This window comes from Thalassophryne amazonica, chromosome 1, assembly GCF_902500255.1.
Source record: "Thalassophryne amazonica chromosome 1, fThaAma1.1, whole genome shotgun sequence".
NCBI lineage: Eukaryota > Metazoa > Chordata > Actinopteri > Batrachoidiformes > Batrachoididae > Thalassophryne > Thalassophryne amazonica.
Window position 1 is genome coordinate 172167838 of NC_047103.1, and position 16675 is coordinate 172184512.

The window sequence follows — 16675 nt, forward strand, 5'->3', positions numbered from 1 at the left end:
TTATTTGGGTTAAACCTAACCTGACCCCGATTAGTTAACCTCTACAGCAGTTAAACTGGACTTTACACTGGATTAAACCTAACTTGACCCTTATTAGTTAACCTCTACAGCAGTTAAACTGGACTTTACACTGGGTTAAACCTAACCTGACCCTGATTAGTTAACCTCTACAGCAGTGAAACTGGAGTTTATTTGGGTTAAACCTAACCTGACCCCGATTAGTTAACCTCTACAGCAGTTAAACTGGACTTTACACTGGATTAAACCTAACTTGACCCTTATTAGTTAACCTCTACAGCAGTTAAACTGGACTCTCATGAGATGAACATTTACATGGTTAAACTGATCTGTTTGTGTTCAGGCTTCCACCTCCTCAGAAGACGATGAGAAGTTTATCTGGAACAAAATGAGACCTCTGACTCCGCTGGTCCTGAATCCTGTCCACCTCACTTCCTGCTGGGACGTCACAGACCTGACCGCAGGTCCATTGGTTGCCATGGAGTCAGAGGCCCCGCCTCCCCGGCTTCCGACACCGGAGGAGAGAATGAGGCAACACGCCGACGCTGTCACAGCCGACGTCGTCCCGATCAATATCACAGGTCAGGAACTCGGGTCTGATACTCAGAATCACTTTGACTTTGAGTTGGAATCGACGTGAACTCGTCATGTCATCTATCAAACCGTCATACTTTAAATTCGACTCATATGAATCCTGCTCAGAATTTGACTCTGATTTGACATTCAGGTCAGACTGAACTTTGAGTCATATTCAGGAGCACTTGGGTCACCTGGACTTGATGAGGAATTCAGGCTTAGAACACAAAGTTCAACTTGAATTAGGAGCCGAACGCTAACTTGAAACTCGCCCCTTATTTGAAACCTGCAGAGACTCAAAACTTGTTTCAGATTTGGGATTGGCACTGAAATTCAATTCCGACTTGGAATGTGATTTGTACTTGGATCCAAATTTGATTCATGCTGGAATACAGACTTGATGAGGAATCCAATATGTAATTCAAGCCAAACTCGAGTGCAGAACCCAGACTGGATTTGAGACTTGACTCAGACGTGATACTGAGCTCAAATCTGAGATTCAATTTGACGTTTGTGCTGAAAAATCTCACTGTTATGTCGGCTTTATTTCTTGCAAGGTTGCACATGGGAATTTCTGCTGGTGAAAATAACTTTTTTGTTTGTTTGTTTGTTTGTCTGGACATCAGGTGAGAGTTTTGATCGTCAGGCCAGTTGTCGGCGAGGGGTCACCAACACTGACACGCTGACTCAACCATCCTGTAACCTGAACCGCTGCACCACCATTACCGGAATGCCTGATGATGTCAGCAAGAAGATGGGTATAAGCTCTGCCCACACATCTCCCTCACTGAATTTACAACAAAAAATAATGTGCATGTGCTCACAAACACATGGACGTTTGGCGATGTCATGTTGCGTTTGTGTTGTTAGTATGATGCTAATCATCACTCAGAAATACCCAACTGCAATGTTCTATAGGGTTGCCTGCTTCATTTCCAAATTCTCCACACATTTTCTACGAGGGACAGATGTGGAGCACGGGCAGGCCAGTCTAGTACCTGTACCTTCTTCTTCTGCAGCTGTGTCTTTGTAATGTGTGCAGAATGTAGTTTTGCATTGTCTTATTGTAAAATACATGGGCGTCCCTGGAAAAGACATCGTCTTGAAGGCAGCAGATGTTGCTCTAAAATCTCAGTGTACTTTTCTGCATTAATGCTTCATCACAGAGTGTAAATGACCTTTAAGGGCACAGACACAAACCCAGACCAGAACAGATCCTGGCTTTTGGACATGTTTCTGATAACAGTCTGGAAGGTCCTTTTCATCTTTGATTCAGAGTACACGGTGTCCATTTCTTTCAAAAAACATCTGGAATACTGAGTCTTCTGGCCACATTACACATTTGCACTGTTTGATGGTCCAACCCAGATGGTTCGGGATAAGGTGAACATTAGACTTGTTTAATTTAGGATTGTAACTCTGTATTGTTGTGCTTGACAAAGGTTTCTCAAAGGAATCTTTTTTCTCGTGGTTATGTCAGTTATTGATGAATGACACTTCTTTATGCAGTGCCATCTGAGGGATCAGAGATCACAGATGTTTGGTTTAGGCTTTCATCCTCATCCTTAATACACTGAAATTCCTCCAGATTTCTTGAACTGTTTAATGATATTTTGCACTATAGAAGGAGGAATATGTGCAGAGCATCCAGAAAGTATTCACAGCGCTTCACTTCCACATTTTATTATGTTACATCCTTATTCCAAAATGGATGAAATAAATTTTTTTTCCTCAAGATTTTGCACACAATACCCCATAATGACAAAGTGAAAAAAGTTTTTTTGTTTGTTTTTTTTTGGGTTTTTTTTTGGGTTTTTTTAGGTTTTTGCAAATTTATTAAAAAGAAAAAAAAAACAACAACTTATGCCTGGTTCACATGACAGGATTTTAAAATTATCTGTAGGTTTCCAAAACCTGAGAGACCACACACATGGAGATAAGAAATCATACATCTGACAGGTTTGTTCGTACAGTGTGTGGTGTTGAGCCACACGGTAAAAACAACACACACCACATATGAGCAGATTTCACACACGAACATTCCCAGGTCAGACAGGAAATCTCGCAAAATCTCAAGATTAAATGTGACTTCAGAGGAAAGAGATAGAGATCGTTTGTGGACTATTTAAAATGGAGGGGAAAAAAATGATACAAAAAGAAAAAGATGTTCTTTAAAGGAGTAGAGACAGCATGACCACTGGACTTTCTGGTAAGTCAGAACAGCTGTTTTGATTTTATTTTCCGTGCATCCGTCACCTCTCTTTCTGTTTGGCTGCACGTCACATTCAGCAGGCTGCGTGCTGGTTTGTGGTCAGAGGACACAACACACGCTGCGATATTGGGCCAAGACAATCCAACATGTTGAATATCCCCGATTTGCGATCAGAGCGCTCTTAACACACATGGCAGGAATATCTGATAAGATTATCTTTAGGGTCATCACGATTGTTGGGGCGTCTTTAAGATTGTCGGAAGGTGAAGATCAGGTCCGATATCGGCCTAATTATCCTGCTGTGTGAACCAGGCTTAAGAAATCACATGTACCTAAATATTCACAGTCTTTGAAGCTCTAAATTCAGCTCAGGTGCCTCCTGTATCCACTGATCATCCTTGAGATGTTTCTACAGCCCACCTGGAGTTTGACAAAAGGCACCTGAAGGACTCTCAGACCAGGAGAAACAAAATTCTCTGGTCTGATGAGACAAAGATTGAACTCTTTGGTGTCATGTTTGGAGGAACCCAGGCATCATTCCTACAGTGAAGCATGGTGGTGGCAGCATCAGACTGTGGGGATGTTTTTCAGCAGCAGGAACTGGGAGACTAGTCAGTATTGAGGAAAAGATGAATGCAGCAATGTACAGAGACATCCTGGATGAAAACCTGCTCCAGAGCGCTCTTGACCTCAGACTGGGGCGATGGTTCATCTTTCAGGAGGACAATGACGCAAAGATTTGAAAATGTCTGTGCACCAACGCTCCCCATCCAACCTGATGGAGCTTGAGAGGTGCTGCAAAGAGGAATGGACCAAACTGCCCAAAGATAGGTGCACCAAGCTTGTGGCATCATATTCAAGAGGATTTGAGGCTGGAATTGCTGCCAAAGGTGCATCAACAAAGTATTGAACAAAGGCTGTGAATATTTATGTACACATATTTTCTTAGCTTTTGTTTTTAATAAATTTGCAAGAATTTAAAAAAAACTTACTTTTTCATGTTGTCATTATGGGGTTCTGTGAGTAGAATTTTGAGGAAAAATGAATTTATTTAGGAATAAGACTGTAACATAAATATGGAAAAATTGAAGCACTGTGAATACTTTCCAGATCACCCTAAATCCCTTTCAATCTTTCTTTGAGGATTATTTTTCTTGTTTTTAAACATTTCAATCATTTTTTCACACATTTGTTGACTCACTAGAGATCTACTGTCCATCTTTGCCCAACCAAGACTCAACTTTCATGGATACTGCTTTTGTACCAAATTATGACTACAGTCATCTCTTTGAAGTAACATTATTTATTATTTTGTTTATTTTTAACTTTAACTATATAAATATATATACACACACACACACACATATATGTATATGTATATGTATATGTATATATATATATATATATATATATATATATATATATATATATATATATATATATATATATATATATATATATATATGTCACATTAAGCCCTGGTCACACAGCACTAACAAAGGACACTGAAGCCCAAATCTAATTCAAATTTCAAATCAAATGTATTCATTTGTATATCGCCAATTCACAACAGGGTTGCCTCAAGGCGCTTCACACAATGCAATTCGAAAATAGAACAAAATGAATTAAAAGATCAAAAGGCACAATAAAAGAGTAAAAACATAAAAGAGTAAAACAAATATATAAAAACATAATATACTAAGCCCAAATGCGACAAGAAATATGGACTTTTGTTGACTTTCGATCCTGCAGCTGGCACTTCGTCAGAATTTTTAAACTTGAAAAATTTGAACAAATACCAACGACAGCCTCAATTCATCCGTATTTCGTTCTGCTTTTGTTCTTGACCGTTTCTTATCGTTTGCTTAGTTTTCGGAACGTTAGTGTTTTGTTTGACTTTCGTGCAACTTTGTTGAACCTCCCAAGTCTGACATATTGAACAAAGGTTGACGATATCTGAACAAATCAATAACTAAAGCTTTGATGAGCTGAACAAAACATCCTTGTACTACTAATGAATCATTCATGCTTGGGATGAAAAAGCAACGTTCTCATACAGAAACATTAGCATTAAGAATGCTTTATCAACTACTATAACTATTTACGCACGTTTCAACCATTTGTGGCTGGCCTGCATGTGCCTGCGTGTGCGTGTCTTTGGGACTAGCCTTCGTCTGACACGGACAGTTCTCCATGGCTGATACCATGGACTCATCAAAGGTACTTGTCAGGACAAGAACTATCACAGATAAAGTGTACAACAACGTATAGACATGCTGCGAGAACTCAAACTGTGAAGACAAATAAAATCCTGCACCTGCACTGTGGACATGAGGACAAGGCTGGCTGCGCTCGGTTTTATACTCAGTTTCAGTCACGTCATCGTGAATGTTTCATTTTGAGTTTGTTTAAAGTGTTGAAGTTGACGTTTGCTTCATTTTTCTTTTCGTTTTAAGTTAGGGTTGGGCGATATGACTTCAATTTCATATCGTGGTATAAATTGAATCTTTTCATGGTAACGGTATATATCGCGATATAAACTTAAGTGTAAAAATTATAATGGAAGTCCCTTAGCAAAGCTAAATTGATTTAAAAAATTCTGTTTAATTTAATTTCAATTTAATTAGCTTATAATGTACCAAATCACAGCAAAGGCCATCTCAAGGCGCCTCACATGAAATAATTCAACATAAAATTGAAATAAATAATTAAAAATTAATAAAAAAAATTCAAATACATAATTAAAAACAGAAGTAAAAGAATAAAACAGATACAAAAATATTAAAAAAAAACTATTCATGAGAAAGAGAATAAAAATAGGTTTTCCTGTCTTGACTTAAAAATGTCCATGGACTCCAACTGCCTCATGGTCGCAGGAAGACTGTTCCACAGGGTGGGTGCATGATACGATCCGCTCTTTGACCCGCTGACTTCTTCTTCACCCTGGGAACACAGAGAAGATAAATAAAAACAAGAAAAAATACAAACAGATATAATGTAATTTTGAGCGCCTGACTCTCTGACTTGTGTTAGAAATGTAATTTTGGACATTGCAATGACCTCATACTGTCATTCCTGCTTTTGTCCAGCTGGGGGCAGTTTAGTTTGTCTGCCTTTGGTGGCGTTTTGTCCAGAAAGTCCTCAGAGACCACCCCACGTGGGTTGATGATCCTGATTGGCTCAGGTCCTCGGACTCTCTGCATGCTGAGGTATACCAGCTTTCTGCACACCGAGTTAAACCGATTCTCTGTGCGCCGACTTATACTGACTCTCTGCGCACCGCATTAAACCGGGTCTCTGCGCACTGAGTTAAATGACTCTCTGTGCGCAGAGTTAAACCGACTCTGCGCACCGAGTTAAACTGACTGCATGCCGAGTTAAACCGACTCTCTGTGCACCGAGTTATACCGGCTCTTTGCACTCCGAGTTAAATGGACTCTCTGTGCACCGAGTTATATTAACTCCATGTGCGCCGAGTTATACCGGCTCTCTGCCCACAGAGTTAAAGTGACTCTCTGCACACCGGGTTATACAGACTCTCTGCGCACCGAGTTAAACCAACTCTCTGCATGCCAAGTTAATCTGACTCTCTGCATGCTGAGGTATACTGGCTCTCTGCGCGATGCGTTAAACTGACTCTCTGCGCACCGAGTTAAACAGACTCTGTGTACCGAGTTATACCGGCTCTCTGCGCGCTGAGTTAAAACGGACTCTCTGCGCACTGAGTTAAACAGACTCTCTGTGCTCCGAGTTATACTGACTCTCTGTGTACTGAGTTAAACCAGCTCTCTGCGGACTGAGTTAAACCGACTCTGCGCACCAAGTTAAACCGGCTCCCTGCGCGCCAAGTTAAACAGACTCTGCATGCCGAGTTATACTGACTCTCTGCACGCCGAGTTATACCAGCTCTCTGCACGCAGAGTTATACCAGCTCTCTGCGTGCTGAATTAAACGGACTCTCTGCACGCCAAGCTAAACCAACTCTGTGTGCCGAGTTATACTGACTCTCTGCGCACTGAGTTAAACCAACTCTCTGCGCTGCAAGTTATACCAACTCTCTGTGCACCGAGGTCTACAGACCCTCTGTGCGCCGGGTTATACCAGCTCTCTGTGCACCGAGTTAAACCGACTCTCTGTGCGCCGCGTTATACCGGCTCTTTGTGCTCCGAGTCATATTGACTCTGCGCGCCCGAATTATACCAGCTCTCTGCACACCAAGTCAAACTGACTTTCTGCACACCAAGTTAAACAGACTCTCTGTGCACCGAGTTATACCGGCTCTCTGCGCGCTGAGTTAAAACGGACTCTCTGCGCACCAAGTTAAACAGACTCTTTGCGCTCCGAGTTATACTGACTCTCTGTGTACCGAGTTAAACCAGCTCTCTGCGGACTGAGTTAAACCGACTCTGCGCACCAAGTTAAACCGGCTCCCTGCGTGCCAAGTTAAACCGACTCTGCATGCCGAGTTAAACTGACTCTCTGCACGCCGAGTTATACCAGCTCTCTGCGCGCTGAGTTAAAACGGACTCTCTGCAAACCGAGTTAAACAGACTCTCTGCGCTCCGAGTTATACTGACTCTCTGTGTACCAAGTTAAACCAGCTCTCTGCGGACTGAGTTAAACCGACTCTGCGCACCAAGTTAAACCGGCTCCCTGCGCGCCAAGTTAAACAGACTCTGCATGCCGAGTTAAACCGACTCTGTGCGGCGAGTTATACTGACTCTCTGCGCACTGAGTTAAACCAACTCTCTGCGCTGCAAGTTATACCAACTCTGTGCACCGAGGTCTACAGACCCTCTGTGCGCCGGGTTATACCGGCTCTCTGTGCACCGAGTTAAACCGACTCTCTGTGCGCTGCGTTATACCGGCTCTTTGTGCTCCGAGTCATATTGACTCTGCGCGCCGAATTATACCAGCTCTCTGCACACCGAGTCAAACTGACTTTCTGCACACCGAGTTATACCAGCTTTCTGCACACCGAGTTATACCGGCTCTCTGTGCACCGAGTTAAACTGACTCTCTGCGCGCCCAGTTAAACCAACTCTGCGCTCCGAGTAAAACTGACTCTCTGTGCACCGAGTTATACCGGCTCTCTGCGCACCAAGTAAAACAGACTCTGCATGCCAAGTTAAACCGGCTCTCTGCACGCCGAGTTATACTGGCTCTCTGCGCGCTGGGTTAAATGGACTCTCTGCACGGCAAGCTAAACCGACTCTCTGCGCGCCGAGTTATACTGACTCTCTGCGCAGCAAGTTATACTAACTCTCTGTGCACCGACGTCTACAGACTCTCGGCGCGCCGGGTTATACCAGCTCTCTGTGCACCGAGTTAAACCGATTCTCTGTGCGCCGACTTATACTGACTCTCTGCGCACCGCATTAAACCGGGTCTCTGCGCACTGAGTTAAATGACTCTCTGTGCGCAGAGTTAAACCGACTCTGCGCACCGAGTTAAACTGACTGCGCACCGAGTTAAACCGACTCTCTGTGCACCGAGGTCTACAGACCCTCTGTGCGCCGGGTTATACCGGCTCTCTGTGCGCCGAGTTAAACCGACTCTCTGTGCGCCGCGTTATACCGGCTCTTTGTGCTCCGAGTCATATTGACTCTGCGCGCCGAATTATACCAGCTCTCTGCACACCGAGTCAAACTGACTTTCTGCACACCGAGTTATACCAGCTTTTTGCACACCGAGTTATACCGGCTCTCTGTGCACCGAGTTAAACTGACTCTCTGGGCGCCCAGTTAAACCAACTCTGCGCTCCGAGTTAAACCGACTCTCTGTGCGCCGAGTTATACCGGCTCTCTGCGCACCAAGTAAAACAGACTCTGCATGCCAAGTTAAACTGGCTCTCTGCACGCCGAGTTATACCGGCTCTCTGCGCGCCGGGTTAAATGGACTCTCTGCACGCCAAGCTAAACCGACTCTCTGCGCGCCGAGTTATACTGACTCTCTGCGCGGCAAGTTATACTAACTCTCTGTGCACCGACATCTACAGACTCTCGGCGCGCCGGATTATACCAGCTCTCTGTGCACCGAGTTAAACCGATTCTCTGTGCGCCGACTTATACTGACTCTCTGCGCACCGCGTTAAACCGGGTCTCTGCGCACTGAGTTAAATGACTCTCTGTGCGCAGAGTTAAACCGACTCTGCGCACCGAGTTAAACTGACTGCGCGCCGAGTTAAACCGACTCTCTGTGCACCGAGTTATACCGGCTCTTTGCACTCCGAGTTAAATGGACTCTCTGTGCACCGAGTTATATTAACTCCATGTGCGCCGAGTTATACCGGCTCTCTGCCCACAGAATTAAACTGACTCTCTGCGCACCGAGTTAAACAGACTCTCTGCGCGCCGGGTTATACAGACTCTCTGCGCACCGAGTTAAACCAACTCTCTGCACGCCAAGTTAATCTGACTCTCTGCATGCTGAGGTATACTGGCTCTCTGCGCGACGAGTTAAACTGATTCTCTGCACACCGAGTTAAACAGACTTTCTGTGTGCCAAATTATACTGGGTCTTTGTACTCCGAGTTATATTGACTTTGCGCACCGAATTATACCAGCTCTCTGCACACCGAGTCAAACTGACTTTCTGCACACCAAGTTAAACAGACTCTCTGTGCACCGAGTTATACCGGCTCTCTGCGCGCTGAGTTAAAACGGACTCTCTGCGCACCGAGTTAAACAGACTCTCTGCGCTCCGAGTTATACCGACTCTCTGCGTACCGAGTTAAACCAGCTCTCTGCGTGCTGAATTAAACAGACTCTCTGCATGCCAAGCTAAACCGACTCTGTGCGCCGAGTTATACTGACTCTCTGTGCACCGAGTTAAACCGACTCTCTGTGCACTGAGTTATACCAGCTCTCTGCGCACCAAGTAAAACAGACTCTGCGCACCAAGTTAAACCGGCTCTCTGCGCGGCAAGTTAAACAGACTCTGCATGCCGAGTTAAACTGACTCTCTGCACGCCGAGCAATACCAGCTCTCTGCACGCCGAGTTATACCAGCTCTCTGCGTGCTGAGTTAAACGGACTCTCTGCACGCCAAGCTAAACCGACTCTGTGCGCCGAGTTATACTGACTCTCTGTGCACCGAGTTAAACCAACTCTCTGCGCTGCAAATTATACACTCAACAAAAACTTAAACGCAACACTTTTGGTTTTGCTCCCATTTTGTATGAGATGAACTCAAAGATCTAAACTGTCCACAATAAAAGGCCACTCTGAAAGGTGCAGTTTTGTTTTATTGGGGGGGGATACCAGTCAGTATCTGGTGTGACCACCATTTGCCTCATGCAGTGCAACACATCTCCTTCGCATAGAGTTGATCAGGTTGTCAATTGTGGTCTGTGCAATGTTGGTCCACTCCTCTTCAATGGCTGTGCGAAGTTGCTGGATATTGGCAGGAACTGGTACACGCTGTCGTATACGCCGGTCCAGAGCACCCCAAACATGCTCAATGGGTGACATGTCCGGTGAGTATGCCGGCCATGCAAGAACTGGGACATTTTCAGCTTCCAAGAATTGTGTACAGGGGCCGTGCATTATCCTGCTGCAACATGAGGTGATGTTCTTGGATGTATGGCACAACAATGGGCCTCAGGATCTCGTCACGGTCATTCAAAATGCCATCAATAAAATGCACCTGTGTTCTTCGTCCATAACAGACGCCTGCCCATACCATAACCCCACCGCCACCATGGGCCACTCGATCCACAACATTGACATCAGAAAACCGCTCACCCACACGACGCCACACACGCTGTCTGCCATCTGCCCTGAACAGTGTGAACCGGGATTCGTCCGTGAAGAAAACACCTCTCCAACGTGCCAAACGCCAGCGAATGTGAGCATTGGCCCACTCAAGTCGGTTACGACGATGAACTGGAGTCAGGTCGAGACCCCGATGAGGACGACGAGCATGCAGATGAGCTTCCCTGAAATGGTTTCTGACCATTTGTGCAGAAATTCTTTGGTTATGCAAACCGATTGTTTCAGCAGCTGTCCGAGTGGCTGGTCTCAGACGATCTTGGAGGTGAACATGCTGGATGTGGAGGTCCTGCGCTGGTGTGGTTACACGTGGTCTGCGGTTGTGAGGCTGGTTGGATGTACTGCCAAATTCTCTGAAACGCCTTTGGAGACGGCTTATGGTAGAGAAATGAACATTCAATACACGAGCAACAGCTCTGGTTGACATTCCTGCTGTCAGCATGCCAATTGCACGCTCCCTCAAATCTTGCGACATCTGTGGCATTGTGCTGTGTGATAAAACTGCACCTTTCAGAGTGGCCTTTTATTGTGGGCAGTCTAAGACACACCTGTGCACTAATCATGGTGTCTAATCAGCATCTTGATATGGCACACCTGTGAGGTGGGATGGATTATCTCAGCAAAGGAGAAGTGCTCACTATCACAGATTTAGACTGGTTTGTGAACAATATTTGAGGGAAATGGTGATATTGTGTATGTGGAAAAAGTTTTAGATCTTTGAGTTCATCTTAACAGTAGACTTAACTTAACAGTATTCCCTGAAAACTCCCTTCTGTCTGATCATTTCTTAATAACATTTACATTTACTCTGATGGACTACCCAGCAGTGGGGAATAAGTTTCATTACACTAGAAGTCTTTCAGAAAGCGCTGTAACTAGGTTTAAGGATATGATTCCTTCTTTATGTTCTCTAATGCCATATACCAACACAGTGCAGAGTAGCTACCTAAACTCTGTAAGTGAGATAGAGTATCTCGTCAATAGTTTTACATCCTCATTGAAGACAACTTTGGATGCTGTAGCTCCTCTAAAAAAGAGAGCTTTAAATCAGAAGTGCCTGACTCCGTGGTATAACTCACAAACTCGTAGCTTAAAGCAGATAACCCGTAAGTTGGAGAGGAAATGGCGTCTCACTAATTTAGAAGATCTTCACTTAGCCTGGAAAAAGAGTCTGTTGCTCTATAAAAAAGCCCTCCGTAAAGCTAGGACATCTTTCTACTCATCACTAATTGAAGAAAATAAGAACAACCCCAGGTTTCTTTTCAGCACTGTAGCCAGGCTGACAAAGAGTCAGAGCTCTATTGAGCTGAGTATTCCATTAACTTTAACTAGTAATGACTTCATGACTTTCTTTGCTAACAAAATTTTAACTATTAGAGAAAAAATTACTCATAACCATCCCAAAGACGTATCGTTATCTTTGGCTGCTTTCAGTGATGCTGGTATTTGGTTAGACTCTTTCTCTCCGATTGTTCTGTCTGAGTTATTTCATTAGTTACTTCATCCAAACCATCAACATGTTTATTAGACCCCATTCCTACCAGGCTGCTCAAGGAAGCCCTACCATTATTTAATGCTTCGATCTTAAATATGATCAATCTATCTTTGTTAGTTGGCTATGTACCACAGGCTTTTAAGGTGGCAGTAATTAAACCATTACTTAAAAAGCCATCACTTGACCCAGCTATCTTAGCTAATTATAGGCCAATCTCCAACCTTCCTTTTCTCTCAAAAATTCTTGAAAGGGTAGTTGTAAAACAGCTAACTGATCATCTGCAGAGGAATGGTCTATTTGAAGAGTTTCAGTCAGGTTTTAGAATTCATCATAGTACAGAAACAGCATTAGTGAAGGTTACAAATGATCTTCTTATGGCCTCCGAGTTATATTGGCTCTCTGTGCACTGAGTTAAACTGATTCTCTGCGCACCAAGTTAACTGACTCTGTGCATTGAGTTACTCAGACTCTCAGCGCACCAAGTTAAACCGGCTCTCTGCGCTCCAAGTTATATTGGCTCTTTGTGCGCCGAGTTATACAGACTTTCTGCACACCAAGTTAAACTGACTCTGCGCGGTGAGTTATACAAACTTTCTGCACACCGAGTTAAACTAACTCTCTGCATGCCGAGTTATACCTGACTCTCTGCGCACCGAGTTATGCTGGCTCTCTGCGCACCGAGTTAAGCTGACTCTCTGCACACAGAGTTAAACCGACTTTCTGCATGCCAAGTTATACTGGCTCTCTGTGCACCGAGTTATTCAGACTCTCTGCGCATTGAGTTATACATACTCTCTGCGCACTGAGGTATACAGACTGTCTGCGCGCCAAGGTCTACAGACTCTCTGTGCGCCAGGTTATACAGACTCTCTGCATGCCGACTTATACCGGTTCTCTGCACACCGAGTTATTCAGAGTATCTGCACATCAAGGTATTCAGACTCTCTGCGCATCGAGGTATTCGGACTCTCTGCGCATTGAGGTATTCGGACTCTCTGCACATTGAGGTATTCGGACTCTGTGCGCATTGAGGTATTCGGACTCTGTGCGTCGAGGTATACAGATTCTCTGCGTACCAAGGTCTACAGACTGCGCACCAAGTTATACAGACTCTCTGAGCATTGAGGTATACAGACTCTCTGCGTGCCGAGTTATACAGACTCTCTGCGCGTCGAGGTATACAGACTCTCTGTGTGTCGAGGTATATAGATTCTCTGCACGCCGAGGTCTACAAACTCTTTGTGCACTGAGTTATACAGACTCTCGGTGCATTGAGTTATACAGACTCTCTGTGTGCCAAGGTCTACAGACTGCGCGCCAAGTTATACAGACTCTCTGAGCGTTGAGGTATACAGACTCTCTGTGTGTCGAGGTGTACAGACTCTCTGCACACCGAGCTAAACCGGCTCTCTGCGCACCAAGTTACACTGACTCTCTGCTCACAGAGTTAAACCGGCTCTCTGCGCACTGAGTTAAACTGACTCTCTGCGCACCGAGTTAACTGACTCTGCGCATTGAGTTATACAGACTCTCAGCCCACCAAGTTTAACCGGCTCTCTGCACTCCAAGTTATATTGACTCTCTCTGCACCGAGTTATACCGGCTCTCTGGGCACAGAGTTAAACTGACTCTTTGCACACCAAGTTAAACGACTCTCTGTGCTGCGAGTTATATTGGCTCTTTGTGCGCCAAGTTATACAGACTTTCTGCACACCAAGTTAAACCGACTCTGCGCGGTGAGTTATACTAACTCTCTGCACACCGAGTTAAACTGACTCTCTGCATGCCGAGTTATACCTGACTCTCTGCGCACCAAGTTAAGCTGACTCTCTGCACACAGAGTTAAACCGAGTTTCTGCATGCCAAGTTATACTGGCTCTCTGTGCACCGAGTTATTCAGACTCTCTGCGCATTGAGTTATACATACTCTCTGCGCGCTGAGGTATACAGACTGTCTGCACGCCAAGGTCTACAGACTCTCTGTGCACCAGGTTATACAGACTCTCTCCGTGCCGTGTTATACCGGTTCTCTGCACACCGAGTTATTCAGACTCTCTGCGCTCCGAGGTATTCAGACTCTCTGCGCATCGAGGTATTCGGACTCTCTGCGCATTGAGGTATTCAGACTCTGCGCATTGAGGTATTCAGACTCTGCGCGTCGAGGTATACAGATTCTCTGTGCATCGAGGTATACAGACTCTCTGCACGCTGAGGTCTACAAACTCTTTGCGCACCGAGTTATACAGACTCTCGGCGCATTGAGTTATACAGACTCTCTACGCACCAAGGTCTACAGAAACTCTGCGCACCGAGTTATACAGACTCTCGGTGCATTGAATTATACAGACTCTCTGGGCACCAAGGTCTACAGACTGCGCGCCAAGTTATACAGACTCTCTGAGCGTTGAGGTATACAGACTCTCTGCGTGCCGAGTTATACAGACTCTCTGTGCGTCGAGGTATACAGACTCTCTGTGTGCTGAATTATACAGACTCTCTGCGTGCCGTTATACAGACTCTCTGAGCATTGAGGTATACAGACTCCCTGCGTGCCGAGTTATACAGACTCTCAGCGTACCAAGTTTAACCGGCTCTCTGCAGTCCAAGTTATATTGACTCTCTGTGCGCCGAGTTATACCGGCTCTCTGGGCACCGAGTTAAACTGACTCTTTGCACACCAAGTTAAACGGACTCTCTGTGCTGCGAGTTATATTGGCTCTTTGTGCGCCAAGTTATACAGACTTTCTGCACACCAAGTTAAACCGACTCTGCGCGATGAGTTATATCAACTCTCTGCACACCGAGTTAAACTGACTCTCTGCATGCCGAGTTATACCTGACTCTCTGCGCACCGAGTTAAGCTGACTCTCTGCACACAGAGTTAAACTGACTTTCTGCATGCCAAGTTATACTGGCTCTCTGTGCACCGAGTTATTCAGACTCTCTGCGCATTGAGTTATACATACTCTCTGCGCGCTGAGGTATACAGACTGTCTGCACGCCAAGGTCTACAGACTCTCTGTGCACCAGGTTATACAGACTCTCTCCGTGCCGAGTTATACCGGTTCTCTGCACACCGAGTTATTTAGACTCTCTGCGCATCGAGGTATTCAGACTCTCTGCGCATCGAGGTATTCAGACTCTGCGCGTCGAGGTATACAGATTCTCTGTGCATTGAGGTATACAGACTCTCTGCACGCTGAGGTCTACAAACTCTTTGCGCACCGAGTTATACAGACTCTCGGCGCATTGAGTTATACAGACTCTCTACGCGCCAAGGTCTACAGAAACTCTGCGCACCGAGTTATACAGACTCTCGGTGCATTGAGTTATACGGACTCTCTGCGCACCAGGGTCTACAGACTGCACGCCAAGTTATACAGACTCTCTGAGCGTTGAGGTATACAGACTCTCTGCGTGCCGAGTTATACAGACGCTCTGCGCATCGAGGTATACAGACTCTCTGTGTGTCGAGGTATACAGACTCTCTGAGCATGGAGGTATACAGACTCTCTGCGTGCCGAGTTATACAGACTCTCTGCGTGCCGAGTTATACAGACTCTCTTCACATGAGGTATACAGACTCTCTGTGTGCTGAATTATACAGACTCTCTGTGTGTCGAGGTATACAGACTCTCTGCGTGCCGAGTTATACAGACTCTCTGTGTGTCGAGGTATACAGACTCTCTGCGTGCCGAGTTATACAGACTCTCTGCACGCCGACTTATGCTGTGGTTTTGTCTTAACCCCTTTTTGTTAACCCTTACTTTTCTTTCTCTGTTGCCATTTCTTTCTCACCAGACTTAGCCTCTGTGTTTCTTCCAGGTCTGTTTCGCGCTCTGGGTCAACCCACTTCGCCATCTCTGCTCCAACAGAAGACACCTGAGGTGAAGCGAAGGGAGAAGGGAGGAGTGAGGAAAGAGGTGGACTTATCAGCAAGAAGGATCCGAGCCCCAAAAGGAGAGGGGATCTCCAGTCTCATGGCCTCTCTGACCACTTCGCCCCGTATCAGCTGCTCCTCCTGCTCACCCTCCTTGGAGCTCTCCACCCCTTCCCATGTGGACACTGAGTCCTTCATGAGTTCAGGGTCTAGCTCTAACAGCATTTCTTGCAGGATGGTCAACTACTCTTCACCATCTTTTCAGGTCAGGTTTGGAAGACGTTTTGTAAAGTACAAAATTTCATGTTTTCTCTCACATCTTCCTGTTTCTAATTTTCCCATCTCCACTCACAGGATCTACAAGGTTTCCCCAGTGATCTACAACCCCTGCTGCCCTCTGACCCCAACTGCAGAATCACACCTCACTCTCTTCAATCCTCCTCCTCTTGTTTCCCTTCTTCTCCAGTCACCTCCTCTCCCTCAGGCAACCCTGGCTGTGTGCTGCAGTCAGATCAGTCCTACCCCAGTGATACGTCCTTGGATGAGGCTGTCCGCTCTCTCAGCTCTCCTTCATCACCCCGTTGCCTCTCCTCTTCTTCCATTGCAGAATCTCAGTTTAGCTACCAGGTTCTGGATGATGATGAGCTCTGGAGCTACAATACTCTCAGCCCCAGCTCCAGTGTTCACATCAGCCAGAGAGGAAGCAGCTGGAGCAGTCCAGA

The 16675-nt window shown here is 45.4% G+C and overlaps 1 protein-coding gene across 1 annotated transcript in view; it reads left to right on the forward strand.

The window, feature by feature from the left end:
- The window catches only part of LOC117520308, a 78433-nt gene that overhangs the window by 43927 nt on the left and 17831 nt on the right, over window positions 1-16675 (forward strand). Inside the window, exons 4-7 of the mRNA XM_034181665.1 lie at window positions 362-599; window positions 1221-1352; window positions 15875-16218; window positions 16308-16659. Of these exons, the coding sequence (XP_034037556.1) occupies window positions 362-599; window positions 1221-1352; window positions 15875-16218; window positions 16308-16659 (1066 nt within the window). The remainder of the gene's footprint in view (window positions 1-361; window positions 600-1220; window positions 1353-15874; window positions 16219-16307; window positions 16660-16675) is intronic.